This window comes from Siphateles boraxobius, unplaced genomic scaffold (genome assembly GCF_051911475.1).
Source record: "Siphateles boraxobius isolate OS27281-9 unplaced genomic scaffold, OSU_SipBor_1 6, whole genome shotgun sequence".
In the NCBI taxonomy this organism is placed as follows: domain Eukaryota; kingdom Metazoa; phylum Chordata; class Actinopteri; order Cypriniformes; family Leuciscidae; genus Siphateles; species Siphateles boraxobius.
Genome location: NW_027509186.1, coordinates 37243883 through 37266474, shown reverse-complemented (window position 1 = coordinate 37266474; position 22592 = coordinate 37243883). Strand labels below are relative to the sequence as shown.

Genomic DNA, 22592 nt, shown 5'->3' with positions numbered 1-22592 from the left:
TCGTGGCGACGTTATAGTGTACGTCGCAAGAACGTGATGAGTATGTCTTAATGACCAAACTGTTGCGAGGACGTAAATGGAACTTTACCACGACGTCCTCACAACGTTGTCATAAAGTAATGTCGCGCTGACCAAATGACGACTAACTGACGACGTCGTCACAACGTGCTGTGTTAGCTGGGATTACATTATGTTTGGCTCATAAATGTACAAATGAAAACTCTATCTTAAAGATTTTTTTAAGTAAAACGCTACACATAGCCCCTTTAAAAGTGTTTGTTACACTCTTAATTTGCTAATTGACATTCACACAGTTTTGTTTTTCTTTACATTGTTTTGCACTAGGGCCTCTTCTCAACTGTTAAAAGATCATTCAAGAGCACATTCATCCAGTGATGAAACAAGTAAAAGATGTGTTCGACCTGAAGCGATGCTGCAGAGACGGATCGATGTATGACATGTAAATACTGTGAGCCGCTCTCTAATCGCTCTCTCTGTACTTTGAAACATACATTTCTCACACACCGATCGGTCTGTGCAGCACCGCTTCCAGTCGAACACACCTGAAGTCTTTATGAGAGAGTCATTGAATCATTCACTCAAACATTGAGCAATAAAACCAGAGATAAAGATTACATCGTCAAATCCTTTGTGTAGATTATTAAACGTAAATGATACATCACTCTACCCGTCTAGGGGAAGTAACAAAGGAAAAAGCTTAAACTAAACAACAACAAAAAAAAGAAAAAAGGGATAAAAAAGTGAGAACACACTTTATCCTCTGTCCCCGGCGGAAGATGATGACACCGGATTAGATATAAACAAAATGTGTTTTATTTACAAAATATGGACCTGGTTTAAGCCTGGTTTAAGCTTAGATTAAGCCTGAATTAAGCCTCAGTTTAATTAGGACATTTAAGTAGATTTTATAAACATGCCTTAGAAAAAAACAATATGGCCATGATGTGTTTTCCTACATCAGTTATAGGGTTAGAAGAACTGTTGCCAAACATATAACATGCTAGAAACATAATAATCACTGCAATAATGATCCAATTTTTTGACTGGGCAGTCAAACTGTGGCCAGCGTGTATTATACTTGCTTGTATTGTTCCTACATCACACCAATATAAAAAAGTGAAAATTGAATTACAGGGAAATCTTTGCCCTTATATTTTGACTTTTGATGACATTTAAACAGTAACAGTACTTTACAAGAAACTTAATAGAAATTATTATTATCACTAAAGAAATGTGACAAATGCATTTATCAAAAACTTTCAAACTTAAAGCCTGTTTTTAAATGAAACAAATCAGTTACACTTTTTTCCAAAACAAACTTTTTTCTGTTTATTTCTAACAATTGCATTTACTTTCAGAACACAAAACACTTAGTAAATAAGTAAATACATGAATATATCAAAATCAAAATAATACCCATTTAGCACACGACCCATCCTGACAGTTTCTTGCAAACTAACCATTAGGAAAGAAACAAATAATTTACACTTTTTTTCTGAAGCTTCAAACACTCTTTTTGTTCCCAGATCAGACTACAAACAAGTCTTTCTAGTTCTCTAATCATTTCACTAAATTCACAAAGTTAAACTAGATATTGTTCTTTTGGGAGCAACTCCATATTTTCTTCATCTCATAATATTTACTTGACTGTATTTGACATGGTAAATGGTAATGGTAAATGGACTGCATTTAACAGTCCTTTAACAGCTTTAACTGCTTTAAAGCTTTAACTGCTTTAACAGACCCAATGGCCATCAAAGCGCTTTACATATTGCCTCACATTCACACACTCATTCACACACCGACGACGGTGTAAGCCAGGCAAGGCGCCATCCAGCTCGTCGGGAGCAGCCGGGGTTAGGTGTCTTGCTCATGGACACCTCGACACTTGGTCAGGTGGAACCGGGGATCGAACCACCAACCTTTCGGTTTGCAGACAACCTACATGAACCACTGAGCCACTGCCGCCCCCGACATGAGAATGAAATGTTGCTCACCTACATGAATATCTAAAACTTCTCTCACACTCAGGACAGCAGTACGGCTTCTCTCCAGTATGAAGTTACTTTAACATCAAATGTAGACTTTTTCTTGAGTCTCCTGCTTCTCACCTGCACCTGACATTTTATCCCAGAGAACTTACTTTAATGTATTTAACATCAAAAAACGAATACTGCTCACTTTTTTTTTTCATACGCGTTTGAAGGCTTGATAAATGTCTAAAACTCTCTCCACACTGAGTACAGCAGTACAGTTTCTCTCTAGTATGAAGTCGCTCGTGTACTTTCAGATTTCCTGAACGAGTGAAACTCTCATCACAATATGAGCACTTGTAAGATCATTCCCAATTATGAATTATTTTGTGCTGTTTCAGACGACTAGATGTAGTAAAACTCTTCTCACACTGAGTACAGTAGTACGGCTTCTCTCCAGAATGACGTCGCTCATGTAATTTCAGGTGTGCAGACTGAGTGAAACTCTTGTCACAATATGAGCACTTATAAGGTTTTTCTCCAGTATGAATCCTCTGGTGTTGTTTCAGATGCTCAACTCTAGTAAAGCTCTTCCCACAGTCACAACACACATGATCTCTCACATTACTATGTATTTTTTGGTGCACTTTAAAACTGCTCAGCCATGAAAAACTCTTTCCACAGAGAGAACACACATAAGGCTTCTCATCTGAATGAACTTTCAGGTGTTGTTGTAGATTTGATGATGAAATAAAATCTTTACCACACTGATCACAGTTAAATGGTTTTTCTCCAGTGTGATGGAGCACATGAATACTGAGACTTAATGCTTGAGAAAAACTCTGTCCACATTGAGTGCATGTATATGTTTTTTCTCCAGTGTGAAGTCTCATGTGTCTGTTAAGATTTCCTTTTTGTGAGAAGCGCTTTCCACATTGATCACAGTTAAACAGTTTTTCTCCAGAGTGAACACGCAGATGATTTCTGAGTCCAGATGTATATAGGAAACTCTTTCCACACTGAGAGCAGGAGTGCTGCTTTTTGGGTTTTGTTCCTTGAGTTTTGAAGTCACAGGGTTTCTTTACTTCATATAGTACTCGTCTCACTTCCATCTGGTCTGAAATATACACATTAAGTAGTCAATAATCAGTTCAAAGAGGATAAATGTGAAAATTCAAGGGAATATTTAGGGTTTCTGTCTGAATATCAAGCATCAGATCTTTGAAGTTCAAAGGTCAGTTCTGTCATTCCCTTGTTAAAGGCACAATCATTTTCACAGTAATTTTCACCACTAGAGGTCACTTTTTCAAAACAAGAAAAAGGTGTGGCTTGATGATGGGTGAATGAGCGTGGAATCATGGGAGTTGTTGTCTTCACCTCCACAGCCGATGTAAATCATAATTGTGGCGAGCAGTACGAGGCCGAGGGCCATGAGAGAGCGGCAACGAGCACCGGTCTCGATCTCCACTTCTGTCGCTCCTCCGTCAGAGATACGAGATCGGTGCGTCACGCAGGCGTCGCTTATCAGTAATCATGGTCGCTCTCTCATGGCCCGCTGTCTCGTTCTGCTCGCAAGAATGTTCGTGGGTGAGCTAATCTAGTTTTATTAACATTATGGTGTGTAGGAGCTAGGGCTGTAGTCAAGACCACCTTTGTCGAGTCCAAGACAAGTCCAAGACCATGGGCCGGTTTCACAAAGACTTTGAAGATGGCTTAGATCAGGGATGGGCAACTCCGGTCCTCGAGGGCCACTGTCCTGCAGAGTTTAGCTCCAACCCTAATTAAACACACCTGAACAAGCTAATCAGTGTTTTCAGGATTACTAAAAAATAATTGTCAGGGTTGGAGCTAAACTCTGCAGGACAGTGGCCCTCGAGGACCGGAGTTGCCCATCCCTGACTTAGATATAGTAGATCAGGTGTGCCCAACCCTGCTCCTGCCGATCGACTGTCCTGCACAGTTTATCTTCAACCCTAATTGACCCTTCGCTAAGCCCCGCCCTCCCTAGTTACTGTTGCTACGCCTGTCAAGCTTTCGCACCTGGCACGTCTATTACAGTGTGTATGCACCGGTGTCAGACATTCCCAATGAGATAATTAGTAATTTTTGGCGAACATGTGAAATATCTGAGAGAGCAAGATAAAAGGGACTGCAGTGTACATTCGAGGGATATATCCACGATATAATATACAACCGATTAGAGAATAATTTCATACAAATTGAAGCTAAAAACTATAAGTTAGTCCTAGCGCAAGCAGCAGCGCCTCATATACTGACCATTCAAATGGGAAACACACAAATTGAGGAACAGCTATGTTCGTGCACAGCAGGGTAAGTAAAATGTGAAAATAATCTAATAATTATAAATCAAACAGTTTATCCATAAATCTTGTGGAATAACACTAACACCGGGAGAGCCACGATAGGATTGGGTTAGAGTTACTCAGTCAGGGGTAGTATGCCGTTGATTAACAAAATGCTGAAATATATTTAAAAGCATGTCAGTGAGCCTCCGTCTTGTCTTTAATAGTCTTATTTTACGTTAAAATATATGCATTATGAACATAGAACCGTCATTATTTCCAAGTAATAGGTGTTTTTGTTAATCCTGTGGACATGTAGTTGTGAATGGGGTCTCCCACACTGCTGATCCACGCACATCATTTCTCCCCTTGGCTTTTAGATTTTCGGGAAGGAAAAAAATTCAACTCCCCCATCCAAACTTTTAGGATACCGGGTATCAGATTTGCACAATCCATACGCACAACACTTCGGCATGTTTCCCTCGCTCAAAAGCTTGGCAGACCTCCCGCGCCTAGTTACGGTTGCTAAGACACGATTGGCCAGTGGCGGTTTTCGGCGTGGCTTAGCGAAGGGTCAATTAAACACACCTGCCTTTAATTTTCAAGTGATCCTGAAGACCTTAATTGGTTGCTTTAGGTGTGTTTGATTAGGGTTTGAGATAAACTTTGCAGGACAGTCGATCGGCAGGAGAAGGGTTGGGCACACCTGTAGTAGATAGTCAGACTTCAGGTAGACATCTAAATCAGACCGTTGCACAAAGCATTTAAGACTCTGACTATCTTAAGTAGGACTACACTGCAATGCATTCTGGGTAAAATAAGACACGTTTCAAAACAAAAAACATGCCGGATCGAGTAAGAGCATTCAACCGCTCAGTGCAGTTTACCCCAGTGGAAAATATGTTTGTTGGAGGAGTATAACAGTTACAAGGACCTTTTACCTAGGAAATTTAGCGGAGAATGTAGTAACAAGAAGAAATGTTTAATTTGGAAAAAGATTGTCATGACAGTTAACAGCATTAATCCGACCGTTGAGCGGAGCGTTAAAGGGTTAGTTCACCCAAAAATGAAAATAATGTCATTAATGACTCACCCTCATGTCGTTCCAAACCCGTAAGACCTCCGTTCATCTTCGGAACACAGTTTAAGATATTTTAGATTCAGTCCGAGAGCTTTTTGTCCCTCCATTGAAAATCCATGTGCGGTATACTGTCCTTGTCGAGTAAGGCAATAAAGACATCAAAGTAGTCCATGTGACCTCAGTAGGTTAATTTTTTGAAGCATCGAAAATACATTTTGTTCCAAAAATAACAAAAACGACGACTTTATTCAGCATTGTATTCTCTTCTGGTACTGTTGTCAATCCGCGTTCATGAGTCCGCGGACGTAAGACGAGCTGACGTGTTATCTGGTGCGCCCGAGCTTCGTTTACAGTCTGAGGGAGACGCACGCTGTAAACAAAACAATCTTTGCAAACATGTCTAAGGATTTCGACACAGGGGAAGGCTTGCATTTTCTTTTTAACCAGACATATTTATTTGAACCCGAATACACGGACGCACCAGATAACACGTCAGCAGCGTCTTACGTCAGCAGCGTCACTGGCCTTGTGAACGCAGATTGACAACAGAACCGGAAGAGAATACAATGCTGAATAAAGTCATCGTTTTTGTAATTTTTGGAACAAAATGTATTTGATGCGTCAAAAAATTCTAACTAACCCACTGAAGTCACGTGGACTACTTTGATGATGTCTTTATTGCCTTTCTGGACAAGGACAATATACACCACACATAGATTTTCAATGGAGGGACAAAAAGCTCTCGGACTGAATCTAAAATATCTTAAACTGTGTTCTGAAGATGAACGGAGGGTCTTACGAGCTTGGAACGACATGAGGGTGAGTCATTAATGACATAATTTTCATATTGGGTGAACTAACCCTTTAAAGACGTACAGAATAGATACAAAAACATGGTACAAGATGCCAAAAAATAAATATTTAAGAGGAAATTTCCTAAAAACCCTTTCCCTTCTCATAGCTCTCTCCATAACGTCATCAGCAAACCACAAATTATGAGCCTTTTTCCCTTTTCTTTTGGCTGTTTGTAATGTAACTGATTGTTACTGCTAGTTGCCAAGGTAACAGAGTCTTAGACCTGAGTTAGCCTGGGGGTAAGGCGTCTAATTCTTTTGGTCTAAATTAAGTCATTCTTTTGGTCTAAATTAAGTCAGTCTTTATTTTTGTCAAACAGTCTAACTTGCATTAGACTAGTCTAGGAGCACATTTTAGACTTGTCTAACACTATAGACCGGTCTAAAATATCTTTGTGAAACCGGCCCCTGGACAGGAAAAAAAAGTCTTATGCATGACATTATCAAGACTAGGGATGTTAACCGATGACCGTTTGACCGATGGTTGACCGTATCAACGTTAACCAATCAAAGTTGTCGGTAAAAAAAAGAAAAAAAGTGATCTCTAAATTAGGCTATCATAGACAGTGGACTAAACGCTACTACACTTAGCCATCTCATTCCAAGATATTTTTGTGTGAAGTGAACAAATCCCTCACACTCAATTTTTTCATAACTCGCCTGTTTGTACTTAAACCAATAGAAACTTTTGGTGCGAGGTCACAGCGTTTGGGTTCGCGCGCTCACAAGGTTTGCGAAAAGTAAAGGCTACGGGCTAAAACACTCGAGGTTAGAGCCAGGGCAGACGACAGGATGAAGCGTGCAAAGAAAAGTAGAGTGTGGGACCATTTCACCAAAAAGAATGAAACATGTAAGTTGCAAATCTGTATATATATATATATATATATATATATATATATATATATATATATATATATATATATATCGGCCATCGGCCACCCTGCTCTCTAAGATATCGGCATCGGCAATCAAAAAACCCATATCGGTCGACCACTAGTCAAACACACCTCGTTTTCAGATTAGCACACCCAGGGATGCACAAATGAGCGGAAATGCATTTGCTATTTAAACAACGCGGCGAAAGCCGTGAAAACTGCGTCGGGCTAGCAAATAACACTTGCGTCGCAGATCAGATTATTCCAAAACAACACCAGACGGATAATCAAACATCGCTCAACTGCATAATTCTCTATCGTGTCTACAACCTATATATTTGTATATAATTATACACTAATTAATGCAATTGTTATAGCCTAACTATTGAATGGTTGATTGAAAGTGAGCCTTGCATGGTACCAGTGTGTGTTTCTGTTCATAACTCAGAAGATGACGAATGAAATCTGTGTAAATGTTTTGTACTCTTTTTTTAGAAACCATTTCCAAATTGTACTCTATTAGAGCAGAAAAGTTAAGAGACCACAGATAACGTGTAATTTATTAATTTTAGAGGAGGAGAAACAGCCACCTCTGAACTAAAGACAGAAGGGGCTTTCGCACTGGAGGAACCTTTTCATAGTTCCTAGAACTAGAACTATTGGCTAAAGTACCCGGATTTTGGTGTGTTCACACCGCAGGAACTAGGAGCGATTTTAGTTCTAGGAACTCCTTTTCGAGGAGCTAATTTAGCTCCTACTTCAGAGTCGGTCTAAACCAGCACTATAAGAACTTTTTAAAAAAGTTTTGTAAGCACACCAATTACAGCCTATATATTTACCTCACCAACTAATTCTACGAACATGGAAAACAGAGGTAGATGTACCTCTTAATCTTTACGCTGAGGACAAAATCCGACGCAACTTTGAGGGGACCAATAGAATAACGATTATAAATGTATTTCTGCTCAGCTGGCGACACTGGACATCAACCACACGACACGCGCTAATAACTTCTCATATACGGTCTACTTTTGTTTACATTTCTATCTCAGCCACAATCAACAACCTGATCAACTCTATGCGAAGGAGATGTGTTGCACTGCGTGAGTCAAATGGTGGTCAAACCAAATACTGACTGGTTTTCGGTCTGTGGAAAAACTCTCTGCCAACATATTACACTCTAATTAAAAATAAACCAGGACACACAACACATTTAATCACATTAGTAGCGTTACTTAAAAACGCATAGTGACTATATCGCACAGTTGAAGCAGAACTAGGAACCGATTGCCCTAAACTCAGTGTTTTTCCCTTCCTGTGCGAAAACAGAAGTTTAACCATTTCATCTGCAGCAAAAAAAGGGAGATCTTTAAGTTCTGTAGTTCAAACTAGCTACAAATTTGCTTACCTCCAGTTTGTGTTGTAAAATAGATTAACCAATGTAAACGTACAACACAGAAGCACTACGCTATTACTCTACTTGAAGTGACTCGAGGCCCACAGAGAAGAAAATTAATAGTTGAAATTGAGTCGTTAATTTTTATCTTAATTCGTGTTCCGAAGATCAAGATAAGATAAGAATAATCTCGATTCAGCCTGTTCACGATTTCATTTTTAAATGACTTGGATTTAAAAAATAAAAAAAAGGACAGCTCTCACAAAGTTCAGGGCTTCACCCTCAGCCAATGACAAAGCGCCTTTTAGTCACGCGTTTCACTCATCGAGCGAGAGCGGTAGTTCGGAAATATTTAGAGCCATGTCCAGGCCTGAACGCAGTGTGAGCTCCTGCGGTGAAAGTACATGGTTCAATTTGTCCTAAACATGACAAGCTAATATTAAGCGCTTCAAAATAACTGGTAAGACATAGTTAACAAGTTTAAAGCAGCTTGCCCTGTCACATTCTGTTGCTGACTGACAGATAAATACTTGCGCTGTTTAATGCGTTTGAGACGTGGTGCTTTCCTCAGTGCTGCTTAACTTACATTTCACAGGTATATTCTCCATCTGTAAATGTTAGAAAGTCAAACAAATATGTCCATTTCACTGTCAGGAGAGGATGACCCTTCTGTAAGTGAATCTCCGCTAAAATTCAAGCTTCCGTTAATGAGCGCCGCCGAGCGCATGCGCGCCGAACAGACAGAGCACAATAGAATAGTAGCACAATAATTCTGACTAAAATGTAAATATTGCTAAAATATTTGTTGTTGGAGACAATAAATGTGCCATATGTGGAATTTTAAACCTACAAGTATATTTTTATAAAAGTAACCATTATAATTGGGTAATCAAATGCAGGCTAATATAATTAGTTTGTGCTTTTGTTTTTATTTTCATTTTTAGTTTAGCCTTTAGTCATTTTAAAAACAAAAGCATTATTTTTGTTTTTAGATTTTAATGTTACAATGTTAGAATGTAATGTGATTTTAACCACCTTTTGCACATAATGTATTGCAAAGCCTACATTCACTACATTTGTTTCCATTACACTTAATGGAGGAAAAAATCGTTGCAGAGAATCGTGATATCAATTCTAAGCTAAAAAATCGTGATTCATATTTTTCCCAGAATCGTGCAGGCCTACTATACAGATCGCTTGATGGAGAGCGAAACTCTCAAATGCTCAATCAGAGTTCAGCGAGTGAAAATATATCTAGGCTAAACTTATACTTGACATCTAACACACAAATGTATTAGCCAATGGCTAATGATAGACATCATTTAGTCCTGGGTACCCCCAGGATCCTCCAACTTAAATTCAAAGCTTTTTAAGACCTTTTTAATACCATTTCAAATGAAATTCAATGCCAACTTTGTACCCATTCCGACAAAAGTATGAGGGGAAAATGTCAAATCTGTATACATTTTAAACCCTAGAAAATAATTATGTACAAGTAGGCTACTTGAATTAAATAAAATATTTTACTTAAATTATCAGTCATTTTTAATACATACACAACAGCGTTGTAGCGCGCACGTGTGCGTAGGCCGGTGTTAATCTTCAGACAAAAATGCTTATTGGTCTTAATCACATTTGAGTCATTCTGTTTTATTTATAGTTTTAGTTGACAGTTACTTTACTTTTGGTAGTTATTTTATATGTAGTCTTTAGACAGAAAATGTCATAATTATTCTCTCTAGGCCAATTCAATTAAGCTTATGAAAAATCTTGTATCTTGTTCTGTATCTCACTTGCCTAGTAACGAGTGTGCACGCTATTGCTTTTTCTGCTATGACTTGGAGCGCGAGTTGCACTCAACGCTGCATCAATTTTGAATTAGCCTACATTAGTAACAGTTAATTTCGCTATGATATGAACTTAATCCTAGGAAAGGCAAAATAATATTTAAGACCTTTGTAACGAAATCCAAGACTTTGAATACCAAATTCAAGGCTTTTAAGGCCTTAATTTGAGATTATCAAATTTAAGACTTTTTCAATGCTTTTAAGACCCCCGCGCGGGTACCCTGTAGTCGCCCAGAGTGAAATTTACTCGCATTGTACAGGGTTGGGCCACCATATCTGTGTCGGCCGACATACGTTCATTTTTTATGTTATCGTTATCGCCCCAATAAGAACATTTGGCCGATATATTTAAATCCGATAAATAAAGGGTTGTAGATCTGCCAATATATCGGCTTTCAAACATTAAGAATTATCGGTAACAGGCAAAAAATGTCTTATTGGATATTAAAATAGCTGATTTCTCTGGATTTAAACATTGTTGGAAACATTTGAGATACTGCAAGGACACCAGTCAACAAAATATTGTTCTACTGGTTTTTGGATGTTTTTATCTAAAAATCGTTACGTATTATGCCTTTGTGCATTAAAACTGCTATATACTATGGCAAGTTTTAACTATTATTAATTTCCAGGATATGAATCCTTGATATCAACAATTCAATTTTCACTAGTTAAAATTACAATTTTTGATATCAGGAATAAGATTTCTACTAGTAAAAATGTTTATTCTTGATACCTCATTAATTCTCAACAATTGAATTTCAACTAGTAAAACCTTATTCTTGATATTAACAATTGAATTTCAACTAAATTTCAACAAAAATTTTCACTAGTTGCAAGGGCAATTTCAGATATCAACTTGCTTTGTTGATAATTATATTGTTACTAGTAAAAATGTGAATTCCTAATATCAAGAATTACGTCTGTTCTTCATATCAACAATTGAATTGCTACTAGTAAAATTGTTAATTTTTGATATCTGAAAATGTATTTCTGATATCAATATAATTTCATATATCTAAAATGGCTTTCTTACTAGTAACAATCATTCATGATATCAGAAATCAACATTGTCACTAATAACAATCGAATTATTGATATCAAAAATGAACGTTGTTGCATTGTTATAGCAATTCAATTGTTGATATCAAGAATAGGCTAGACATTTCAACTAGTGACAATTGAATTCTTGATATCACAAATAAATGTTTTTACTAGTAAGAATTGTATTTCTTGTATATGTGAAATTGGAATTTCAACTAGTAAGAAATCAATTCTTAATATCAACAATTGATTTTGAATGGCAGCCTAAGGTGACATTTCACTAGTGAAAATACAATTACAGATATCAATAATTATAGTTTTTACTAGTTGAAATTAAATAGTTGATATCAAGAATTAGCATTTTAACTAGTGAAAATTTAATTGTGGATATCAAGAATTGCCATTGTTACTAGTAGAAATCGAATTGCTGATATCAATAACTATTATTTTAACTAGTGAAAATTGAATTGTTGATATTAAGAATTCATATCCTGAAAATGAATTAGATAATATAGATAATATAGGCTACAAGGTTATGAACGTTTAGATGCATTTCTCTATCACATTTCATCCAAATTATTGACAAATCTAGAATGGACACCAACCTATTTGTTCCTCAATATCTTCATGTTTTATTCTGGATGGTTCTGGATCACTCATGTCTTCAATCTCCTCTTTAATAAACTCCATCTTTAACAGTCACAGCTCTGCCAAATTCAAAGAGAAGTTAATTACTTCACTTACATTTAAATTAATTGAACATGTCTGTTTTCTGATATAAATATAAAGAATTGGATGCAGTTGCATTTAAAACAAGGTTTGTTTAATTCTTGTCTAAAGACAGAGAAACAACAGGACCATCATGTTTAACTGAGCTGCTGAAAAGCCTTTTTGTCTCCAATATTTCCCTGTTTTCAACTCATTCATTATGGTGATGGCTGATGTCTTCTGTAAAGAGGCACATTAAGCACATTCAATAGACTAAAACAGAGTCTGTGGGAGAACTCTCTGTTATAATATGTTGGCACAAAAATAAACCAGAACACAACACATTTCATCACATTAGTAACGTTACTTAAACACGTAAACTCTGGAGCGGTTTAATCTTTCGACTGTAATGGTAACTTAACATCTCTCACCAGCAGACTGGAAATATACGGCATCCGGAGAAAATATACCACATTTGTCCTTCATTCACGATCGTTAACAGCGTCACTTTCAGCCTCAACTGGTTAAAGTTTCAGCTCTTGTCCCAAATGGCACACTTCATTTGCACTTCGGTCTTGTGGATTTACAATGGCTGCCGCGTGGGCGTGAGCGTGTCCGTTAAATCGGCGAGACCACAGCGTGTCCCATTTGTCATTTTTAGTCTCAGAAGGGTGCTCGCGAGCGCCCTCGATGCGCACTGATGCGAGTTCCGCAAGCAGACTTTATGTACGCCGTTACGTCACAAAAGCGCGGACTCAGAGGAAGACCGCGAGTGCTTAGAGTGCCATTTGGGTCAGGGCCTCTCTCGTGTCTCTCACGCTTCGCTCTTCTGCGCATCCTCAGTCCGCAGAGTGTCACGTTTCTTAAAGGGGCCGCATATTCTTAAAGGGGTGGTAAAACACGATTTCACTTTTCTGACTTTAGCTAGTGTGTAATGTTGCTGTTTGAGCATAAAAAACATCTGCAAAGGTACAACGCTCAAAGATCAAAGCAAAGGAAGATATTTGCTTTTAAAGAAATCAATTTCTAAGGATACAGCAAACGGCCGGTAGGGACTACAGGACATTCCTCCAGGATTGCTGACATCATTAACCCCAATATTTACATAAAGCCCTCCTCCGAGAATACTAAATTAGGGCGGTGAGGCCATTTTATATTGCTTTGTATAAGCTTTGTTGTGGTATAGTAGGCTGTTGTTGCCGCAATGCCGTCGAAACGCTGTTATTTTCATCCGAATTGCAGGTCCACTTTGCTCAGCCTTCCTAGGGACCGGGGAGTTAGGGATCAATGGTTAAAATTTATTTTTAACTCTGTCCCTCATAATTATGATCCAAATCTCGCTCTCTGTGCTGCACATTTTATGGAGGAAAGCTTCCACAATCTTGGCGAGTTCAATGCAGGATTCGCACAACGGCTTGTCCTGAAAGATGGAGCAGTTCCAACTTTAAAAACAGAAGCTGTTGTTTACGGGCCACAACCTGTAAGTATGATTTATTTTTCATCGATGTGTTTTCCTGTAATAGTTTGTATTGTTAATTGTACGTTTTAGCAAGGAAGTAAACAAATGACAACGCTGTTTGGCTCTGCAAACCAGCTTGTTAAATGCTCATTCATACTTAACGTTATCCGACAAACACCTAACGTTACAAAAAAATTTTTAATCTCAACAGTGAACTTGGAATTAGTGTAAATTATTCTTTGATTAGAGCTTTTATGTTTTGCTTATCTACATGCTGGTTTATCTACAGGCATGCTAAACATGGTTCTGTGTTTGATTTGGCTACTGTAGTAAAGCCAATGTTAAGTGTTCGATTTGAGTTAATAGTTCTGGCGACAGATATTTGGCTACAATTGTTCTGAAAATACAGAAGTGACGATCACTATAGATACGCAGTCTTTACTCAAAAATCCATTTGAGGACTGTAGTATAATTTGTTAGAATATTCTTGTTTATGAAGCTTATTTTTTGTGGTCTAATGATTATTATCCAGTAATTAATTTTTTTGTACTCTTTTACATGTCAAATGTATGTTTTTCCTCGTATTTGATCACTGATTACGTATTGTCATTGTTTCTTACAGACAACATCTCAGCAGGGTTCGAGTTCCCAAGAGTCCCCCACTACATCTACACTTCATAAAGTTGGATGTCAGTCAGACCCTATAGAGACTGAAACTGTAGCCACAGAGATAAAGCCAAAGATGCGATCAGTGGGCACACAACTTTCAATGGGTACATTAAGCAATTTCCACTTAAGGGGCAAAGGTATAAAATACAGACATTAAATGTTTGTGTTACTTTTATCATATGCAGTACTAGTACATTTTTTTTTTTAATTATAATTGTTATACTGGCTATTGAAAATTATGTGCATTAGAAAGTGGCTTATGTGTCTCCCTGTAAAAAAATAAAATAAATTGTAATGGCATGACAGATGGCTTTGAGTAATTGTATTTTTTACTTTTTTTTTTTGGACCTTTAGGCATTCAGCCAACATTTTATGGTCATGATGTGGGCACTCAAACAACTGTCATGTGTCCTGATGTGGAGCTGTCTTCAACACCAGTAAGGGGCTCAATCTTCAGGCCCAGCAAGAGACCTCGTCTGGTGTTAGATGAGGAGGAAGAATCAGAATTACATGTCGAACCCAATGAGTCCACATATAACCCAGATTCTGTTGTCACTGAAGAATCTGAATTGGCGTAAGATATAAATACATATTTACACACATTTTTACCAATACATTTGTGTTTAAAAATATATATATATAACATGAAAGCAACTTCCTAATATTTATTCTTTTTATATTGCTTTAGGATAGATCCCCAGCCCGAATACAGCGATAACAAATACATTGTTTTTGAAAGCTGTCTTAGAGAGCTGTTTGTGTCCTGTCCAATTTGTAAGACAACGTGTGTTGTCCAGAGCAGACGAAGGGGGACTTTTGTTGCGTTCACCCAGCTTTGTGAAAAGTGTAACTACCACAGACAGTGGCAGAGCCAGCCCGTTGTAGGGAGTACCCCACTTGGAAACCTGCTATTGTCTGCTGCAACGTATTTTACCGGTGGATCTTTTAAACAACTAGAGAAGGTATTACAATTACAATAAAATTCACAAAAAATTACTGTGTTGTTTCAGTATGTATGTACTGTATATCAATGTTATTTCATTTCTATGTTCATAGATTTTCAAGGCCATGAAGCTCCAGATGATGCATTTTGTAACTTTTAGGAATCTTGCCAGGAATTTCATCGAGCCTACCATTATACACAAGTGGAACCGAGATCAACTGAATCTTATAAGGCAGCTGCAAGAGGGAGGAGATGTTGCTGTGGCTGGAGATATGCGTGCTGACACAACAGGTACTTTTAGAGTATTTAAAAAAAAATCACGCTGTTTATTTTATAGTCTTTGAGTTTTCCTAAAATATTATGATACTGATATTCTCAGTAATGTTATATATATATATATATATATATATATATATATATATATATATATATATATATATATATATATATATATATATGATTATGATGTTTACAATAGAACACTCAGCCAAATTTGGCAGCTACACCATTATGCACATGGAAACCAACAAAATTCTGGATCTTCAACTAGTTCAGGTTAGTAATTCCTAACCATTTACAAAAAATCGTTACACTTTCTTTAATCTGTTATTGTTTATACTCCTACATTTGAAATGTTGTGTACCCAACAACAGAGCAACGAGGTTGGTGGAAGTTATCATATGGAAAAGGAGGGATTAAAGCGTTGTCTCGATAAGCTGGAGTCTAATGGTTTAGCTGTTGACTACATAGTCACCGATCGCCATCCGCAGATTCAGAAGTACCTGAGGGACCGCAATATCACTCAGTTCTATGACGTGTGGCACTTTGAGAAAGGTAATTATTTATCTTTGTGTTTTTAATCAAATACAAAGTTGATTCTTGTTCAATTATTTGTATTCAACTGTTCAACCTAACTTGTTCATTTTTATTTTTTGGTGTAATTTGATTATCTTGAAATAAGGATTTTGCAATCTAGCTTTTACTTTGTACAGGTTTATCTAAGAAACTTCACAAACTTTCACAAATGAAGGACTGCGAGGTGCTGAAAAAATGGTTGCACAGCATCAGAAACCATGTTTACTGGAGTGCGGTTTCCTCTGAGTCTGGGCCAGAAAAGGTGGCGAAGTGGAATTCACTGCACAACCACATACAAAATGTACATGTTCATGATAACCACCTCTTCCCCAAGTGTGAACACCCAGACAAAGTTTCCAGGGATCCAACAAAATGGTTCCAACCAGGTATGACTATATAGAGAGGGTAAATAAAAGGACAGTAAACTGGTCAAATTTTGAGATTTTCTTCATATTTTTTATCTGTTTGGTTACAGGATCAATAGTACTCCACAAAGTGGAAAAGCTATTATACAACAAGAGAGTTCTCAAGGATATAGAAAAGCTCAGCCACCACTTTCAGACGTCGTCACTGGAGGCGTTCCACAGTCGGATTTTGCGTTTTGCCCCAAAGAACGTGATTTTCCCTTTCATCGAAATGTTGTGCAGGTAATAATCTTTGACAGTAATATTTATAAACATTGTTTCTAACAATTGTTATGGAAATGGTTTATTATTCATATTAATGATCTTTCATAATAAATAATGTACTTTCCTGATAAGGCAGAAAAAGGTTCAATTGGCTAGGAGCCTTGCCTGTGGCCCTATGTTATCTATGTTATGAGTAGCAGAGATATAAAGAGGTAGAGAGCCTCCCGTCTTGGCGAGCACTCTCACATTCTGTGCGACTGTGAGCCCTTCTTGCAAGAAATAAACCATTATAATCATTGATTGAACATTTTTCTCGTATTCAGAATTGTTTGTTTATTTGCCACAATACAATCTTCTAATCCTTGCATATTTTATGGATTTTGCAATGATTACAGGCTGTATCTTGCGGCAATGCACTATAATGAAAATGGTAACCATGAGCAGGCAACAACAACTGAAGGACAGGCTGTGTATAAACTCATTTTTCCAAAGTCCAAAAAGGGGGAATCATGCACAGCAAAGCCAGTGAAAATAGACCCAACATACAGTAAGTTGTAAAATATATTTTATTAACAATAATATAAAAAATAGCTATAATAAAATAAATATAAGCTTAAAAAATTTATACAAATATTACACAAATGGAAATTATAAAACAAACGTAAGATTGTTTAACAGTAATTATGTAAAACCATAGAGTGACTCGGTATTCTGTCTCATTACAGGCTATGTCGATGACCTTATGAGCCTTCTGCTACATAAAGTCTTTGTGGACCCCACGCCATACGCGGAAGAGCTGCACACAATTCCCATTCCACCTTCTCTGTCATCACAGTTTACAAAACCTTCCAAAGAAGAGGTGGTTGCCCACCGTGTGTCACGATTCAGTCGAGGGGTTGCTGGAACCCAACATACTGTCCAGCTCGATCAGGAAACTGCAGGCGGATCCGGCCAACAACACATGACGGGATGACAACCCTCACACTACGTCCTAGGTAGCCCCAGCACCAGCTGACAAAGCTGCGATAGGCCAGATAATGGAAACCTCTATGGCAGGAATAGAAAACCTTAATATTGCATATAAAACCATTAGTATATTGGAAACATGTATGTGTGATGTGTAAATATGTTTGATAAAAATTGATATTTTGATAGTTTTTGTCTTTGCTACAGATAGAAAAATATTTATGAATAACATGTCTTTACTTGTATATATATTTTGTATCTATTGTCTTTTATTTTTATTATTCTACACAACATAATTTAATAAAATTTAATAAACTCTTACTCCTCTTCATTTCTGCACCTCACTGGTCCATAGTCGGCTCTGTAAATGAAGAGTTCAGATGCAAAAGCCTCTAAGTGCCATTTGAAATTTTCTTCTAGAATGATAATTTTTATCAAGCTTGTATATTTAAGTTCAGTAATTCCACTTAAATGGCAATGAAGATTACATATTAATTGTCATTTAAGTGAAATTACTGAACTTAAATATACAAGCTTGATAAAAAATTTCATTCTAGAAGAAAATTTCAAATGGCACTTAGAGGCTTTTGCATCTGAACTCTTCAAATATTAGTGATATTTTGTAAAGTATATGGATTTAAGCAGTTTGGTTCGAAACCTGGATGCTCAACCATACTGTACATGTAGGAGGGTCTGGAACCTCCATCATTCGTTTTACAACCTAAACTTAATGTAATGTAAGACAATGAGTAGGCCTATATACTGTACAATTAAGCTATGTTCTTCTTTTAAATATGAAAAAAGGATTACATAACTATAAACACATTATGCATAATTTAGTATTTCTTTGCAGCAGATGTTTTCCACTTCAGATCTCCTGTTCAGAATCAGAAAGAGCTTTATTGCCAAGTGTGCTTGCACACACAAGGAATTTTCCTTGGTACTGAAGCTTCCAGTGCACATATACAAATACAGATACAACAAGTAATAGTAATACAAATAGTAATACAAATTCTACAAATACAATTATAAAAAATATGAAAATACTATAAAAAATATAAGGTCACAGTTGGGTTTTGTCAGAATAAACATTTACAGATTATGAACATATTTACAGTATTTTGTGTAGTATGAATAAATATAAATATCACCTGAATTTTTAAGATATTGCACTAAACAGTGGGAGTATTGCACTTACAGGCATATGCCTTGGGAGGTGTGTTAACTGTTCAGAAGGGAAATGGCCTGTGGGAAGAAACTGTTCCTGTGCCGAGAGGTTCTTATGGCCAGTGCTCTGAGTCGCCGTCTTGACGGTAACAGTTCAAACAGGTGGTGTCCAGGGTGAGTGGAGTCTGTGATGATTTTACCTGCTCTCTTCCTCACTCTGGAAGAGTACAGGTCCTGGAGGGTGGCACCAATAATCCTCTCCGCAGTCCGGACTGTCCGTTGTAGTCTCCTGATGTCTGATTTGGTAGCTGAACCAAACCAGACAGTGATGGAAGTGCATAAGACAAATTCAATGACGGCTGAGTAGAACTGAATCATCAGGTTGAACTTCCTCAGCTGGCGAAGGAAGTACAGTCTCTGCTGGGCCTTTTTCACAGTGGAGTCAATGTGATTATCCCACTTCAGGTCCGGAGAGATGATAGTGCCCAGGAACCTGAATGACTCCACTGCTTCCACAGTGCTGTTCATGATGGCGGGAGTGCTGGGCTGTTCCTCCTGAAGTCCACGATCATCTCCACTGTTTTGAGCGTGTTCAGCTCAAGGTTGTTATAACTGCACCAGACAGCCAGCTGTTCAACCTCCAGTCTGTAAGCAGACTCGTCACCGTTTTCGATGAGACCGATGACAGTGACGTCGTCTGCAAATTTCAGGAGCTTGACAGTGGGGTCTTTAGAAGTGCAGTCATTAGTGTACAGGGAGAAGAGCAATGGGGAGAGAACGCACCCTTGGGGGGCGCCAGTGCTGGTGGTGAGAGTCCTGGATGTGTGTTTCCCCAGTCTCACTCGCTGCTGCCGGTCCGTCAGGAAGCCGGTGATCCACTGACAGATCGAAGATGGTATGGAGAGCTGGGTCAGTTTGGCTGTGAGAAGACCAGGCATGATGGTATTGAAGGCCGAACTGAAGTCCACAAAGAGGATCCTTGCATAATTCCCTGGTCTGTCGAGATGTTGCAGGATATAATGCAGTCCAATGTTGACTGCATCATCCACAGACCTGTTTGCTCTGTAAGCAAACTGAAAGGGATCCAGCAGGGGTCCAGTGATGTCCTTCAGGTGGGCCAACACCAGTCTTTCAAACGACTTCATGACCACAGACGTGAGAGCGACAGGTCTGTAGTCATTAAGTCCAGTGATTTTGGGTTTTTTGGGGACAGGAATGATAGTGGAGCGTTTGAAGCAGCAGGGAACTTCACACTGCTCCAATGATCTATTGAAGATCTGCGTGAAGACCGGGGCCAGTTGGTCAGCGCAGGCTTTTAAACAAGCAGATGAGATGCCGTCTGGGCCTGAGGCTTTCCTAGTCTTCTGCTTTTTGAAGACTCGGCTCACGTCCTTCACACAGACCTTAAGCTCAGGTTGGATGGCAGGAGGGTGGAGTAATGGGAGTGCAGGAGGTGATGGTGAATGTGTGAAGTGCAGATCAGACCGGGTGTGTGGTGTGAATGAGGGCTTTTCAAACATGCAGTAAAATGAATTTAAATCGTCAGCCAGGTGTTGATTGTCCACAGATCGGGGGGATGGTGACTTGTAGTTGGTGATGTTCCTCAGGCCGTTCCAGACTGATGATGGGTCGTTGGATGAAAACTGGTTTTTCAGTTTTTCAGAGTAGTTCCTTTTAGCAAATCTGATCTCCTTTGTCAATCTGTTTCTGGCCTGGTTATACAAGATTTTATCCCCACTTCTGTAAGCATCCTCTTTGGCATGGCGAAGGTGTTTGAGTTTCCCAGTAAACCATGGTTTATCATTAGTGAATGATAAGAATGTCCTGGTAGGAATGGATGTATCCTCACAGAAACTTATATATGATGTTACAGTATCTGTGAGCTCATCCAGATCGTTGGTAGTAGCTTCAAAAATAGTCCAATCAGTGCAATCAAAGCAGGCCTGTAGATTCTGCTCTGCTTTAATAGTCCATCTTTTTACAGTCCTTATTACAGTTTTAGCTGATTTCAGTTTCTGCCTGTTGAAGGAGATCCCCAAGTACCCGGCAGGTCAATTCTTCTAACGCAGTTTCTGTACCAGGCATGCACATCTGGCATACACCCGGTCTCCTTTAAATGCAGTGGCGATTCTAGGGGGTGGCCTGGGGTGGCCAGGGCCACCCCTGAAAGCTCATTGGCCACCCCTGTGGCCACCCCAGATCTGATAGGTAGTTGGTCAAGTTCGTCAACACAAGAAACAAGAGAAATGCTGTCAATCAATGATGACAGCTGATCAAACTGATTTAGGGCCAGTTTTACATTTTTAACTAACACCGTAATGGTCGTACTGAGGCTGTTAGAGCTGATTTCTGCTCAGCAGACGTTTGGCCATGCAGGTCAGGTGAGCCATGAGATGAGCGCGCTGTCTGCTGCTGCTGCTCCGTGAAACAGGAGGACGGTCGGTCACAGTTACAACAGCAACAATGATAAAAACGCTGGAATCTGTAGATTGAGAGGTATGGTAATTTAATGTTTAGTTATATCGTAGTTCCCTCTGAATGTGTAGGAAAACTGAAAAAAAGAACTACACAGTACTAGCTAGCTTAGCAGCCTGCAAACCAAGTTAAGAGTGCAGACAGTTGAAGAGGGTGCGCGCAGCTTTTAAAGGGGCCACTTAAATAATAACTTATTTCCACTCGTTACTCCGCCATGGAATGCTATTTTCTGGACTGAAGACTTGAGAGTGTTTTTTGCAGATGTGTGTGTTCAATAGAGCTAATGTTATATTTTTGGCCAACCCGTGTGTGAAATATAGTGTGACAGTCTAGATTTAAGTTATAACACACAAGAACAAGCTGTGACTTATTTATTTGCTCTGTTATTTAAGGGCTGTTTTTGTTTGTATCAGTTAGCTCATCTTCACTTAAATTAACTTATTAATGTATGCTGAATCAAAGCCAATGTTTACATTTATACCTTCATCGGGGCCTTGGATATGAATACTGACTTAGTTGAAAACCACTTTTTGCACATTTTCATACATCACAAGGCATCCTAATGTTATTATTCAGTCGTCAGGCCATCCTCTGTGTTACCTGTTACCCATGTTTGCTTTACTAGTTTAAGTCCCCTCTTGTGGTTAAATAAAAACACACCTGGCCAAGAACAAATTAAGAAATTCAAATTCCAGTATCTCTAACAAATTATATCTAAGCTAAATAATAACATATACTAAGCATGTAAAGAACAACAAATATTTATGTTTTTTTTCTTACAAGCTTAGTTTTTCTTTTGCTTTTACAGGTAAGGTCCTATCTTTAAGCATTTTGGTTTGTCCTGTTGGATTTCTGTGTTTTTATTTAACCACAAGATGGTGCCTCATTTAGCAAAGCAAACTCAGGTAACAATACAGGTGACACAGATGATGAGTTGATGACTGATGCATGTTATTCTATATAGGATGAGTTAAGAGCAGTTTATTTTGCTACTCTAATCTAACTTATGAAGAGACAAGTTAATCCACTACAAGAAAATAGCTCTTAGAAAATGTTTACCCTATCCTGACCATAATTACTGATTAAAAATAGACATGTTAAAATAACCAGAGATACTTGGGGACTGTGATAGGTGGTTTGGACTGTTTTTAACAGGATAGTCACCTTTATTTGACAGTTATGAGGCAGGAAATCATGGGAGAGAGAGAGGATGTGACATGCAGCAAAGGACCGGGATTCGAACCATGGTCGGCTGCGTACATATACGCATTAACTTTGCTATGCCATGGCCACCCCAAACTAGCTTTGTGTCCCATCTTGGCCACCC

General features: G+C 38.3%; 3 protein-coding genes across 8 annotated transcripts in view; 2 read left to right on the top strand and 1 right to left on the bottom strand.

Moving 5' to 3' along the window:
- Nucleotides 1-22592, top strand: part of LOC143716529 (uncharacterized) — a 204952-nt gene that overhangs the window by 161019 nt on the left and 21341 nt on the right. The window lies entirely within an intron of this gene.
- Nucleotides 812-12916, bottom strand: LOC143715455 (uncharacterized). 3 transcript variants are annotated; one of them, XM_077207273.1, is made up of 3 exons: nucleotides 12534-12916; nucleotides 12000-12342; nucleotides 812-3111 (listed from the first exon to the last, which is right to left on the bottom strand). In XM_077207273.1, the coding sequence occupies exons 2-3, from the start codon at nucleotides 12082-12084 to the stop codon at nucleotides 2360-2362; spliced, it is 837 nt and encodes a 278-aa protein (XP_077063388.1). In that variant the 5' UTR covers nucleotides 12085-12342; nucleotides 12534-12916; the 3' UTR covers nucleotides 812-2359. The 3 variants fall into 3 exon arrangements, with proteins under 3 accessions (XP_077063388.1, XP_077063387.1, XP_077063389.1); XM_077207272.1 differs by having other exon boundaries at nucleotides 12000-12101; nucleotides 12534-12807; XM_077207274.1 differs by lacking the exon at nucleotides 12000-12342 and having other exon boundaries at nucleotides 12534-12807.
- On the top strand, nucleotides 12874-17944 carry LOC143715388 (uncharacterized). 4 transcript variants are annotated; one of them, XM_077207139.1, is made up of 12 exons: nucleotides 12874-13242; nucleotides 13345-13582; nucleotides 14184-14334; nucleotides 14585-14804; nucleotides 14919-15192; nucleotides 15287-15464; nucleotides 15652-15728; nucleotides 15827-16007; nucleotides 16166-16414; nucleotides 16504-16675; nucleotides 17053-17204; nucleotides 17383-17944. In XM_077207139.1, exons 2-12 carry the CDS (start codon nucleotides 13463-13465, stop codon nucleotides 17628-17630), a joined length of 2022 nt encoding a protein of 673 aa, XP_077063254.1. In that variant the 5' UTR covers nucleotides 12874-13242; nucleotides 13345-13462; the 3' UTR covers nucleotides 17631-17944. The 4 variants fall into 4 exon arrangements, with proteins under 4 accessions (XP_077063254.1, XP_077063253.1, XP_077063252.1 ...); XM_077207137.1 differs by having other exon boundaries at nucleotides 12875-13242; nucleotides 14184-14367; XM_077207138.1 differs by having other exon boundaries at nucleotides 12874-13582.

Excerpts from the sequence above, each read along its gene's own strand:
- LOC143715455 (XM_077207273.1), bottom strand. The coding sequence starts at position 12,084 with ATGGAGTTTATTAAAGAGGAGATTGAAGACATGAGTGATCCAGAACCA. Across the intron at positions 3,112-11,999 it reads AGATATTGAGGAACAAATAG|ACCAGATGGAAGTGAGACGA; the intron begins GTTGGTGTCCAT and ends TGTATATTTCAG.
- LOC143715388 (XM_077207136.1), top strand. The coding sequence starts at position 13,307 with ATGCCGTCGAAACGCTGTTATTTTCATCCGAATTGCAGGTCCACTTTG. Across the intron at positions 13,583-14,183 it reads TTGTTTACGGGCCACAACCT|ACAACATCTCAGCAGGGTTC; the intron begins GTAAGTATGATT and ends TGTTTCTTACAG. Across the intron at positions 15,465-15,651 it reads TATGCGTGCTGACACAACAG|AACACTCAGCCAAATTTGGC; the intron begins GTACTTTTAGAG and ends TGTTTACAATAG.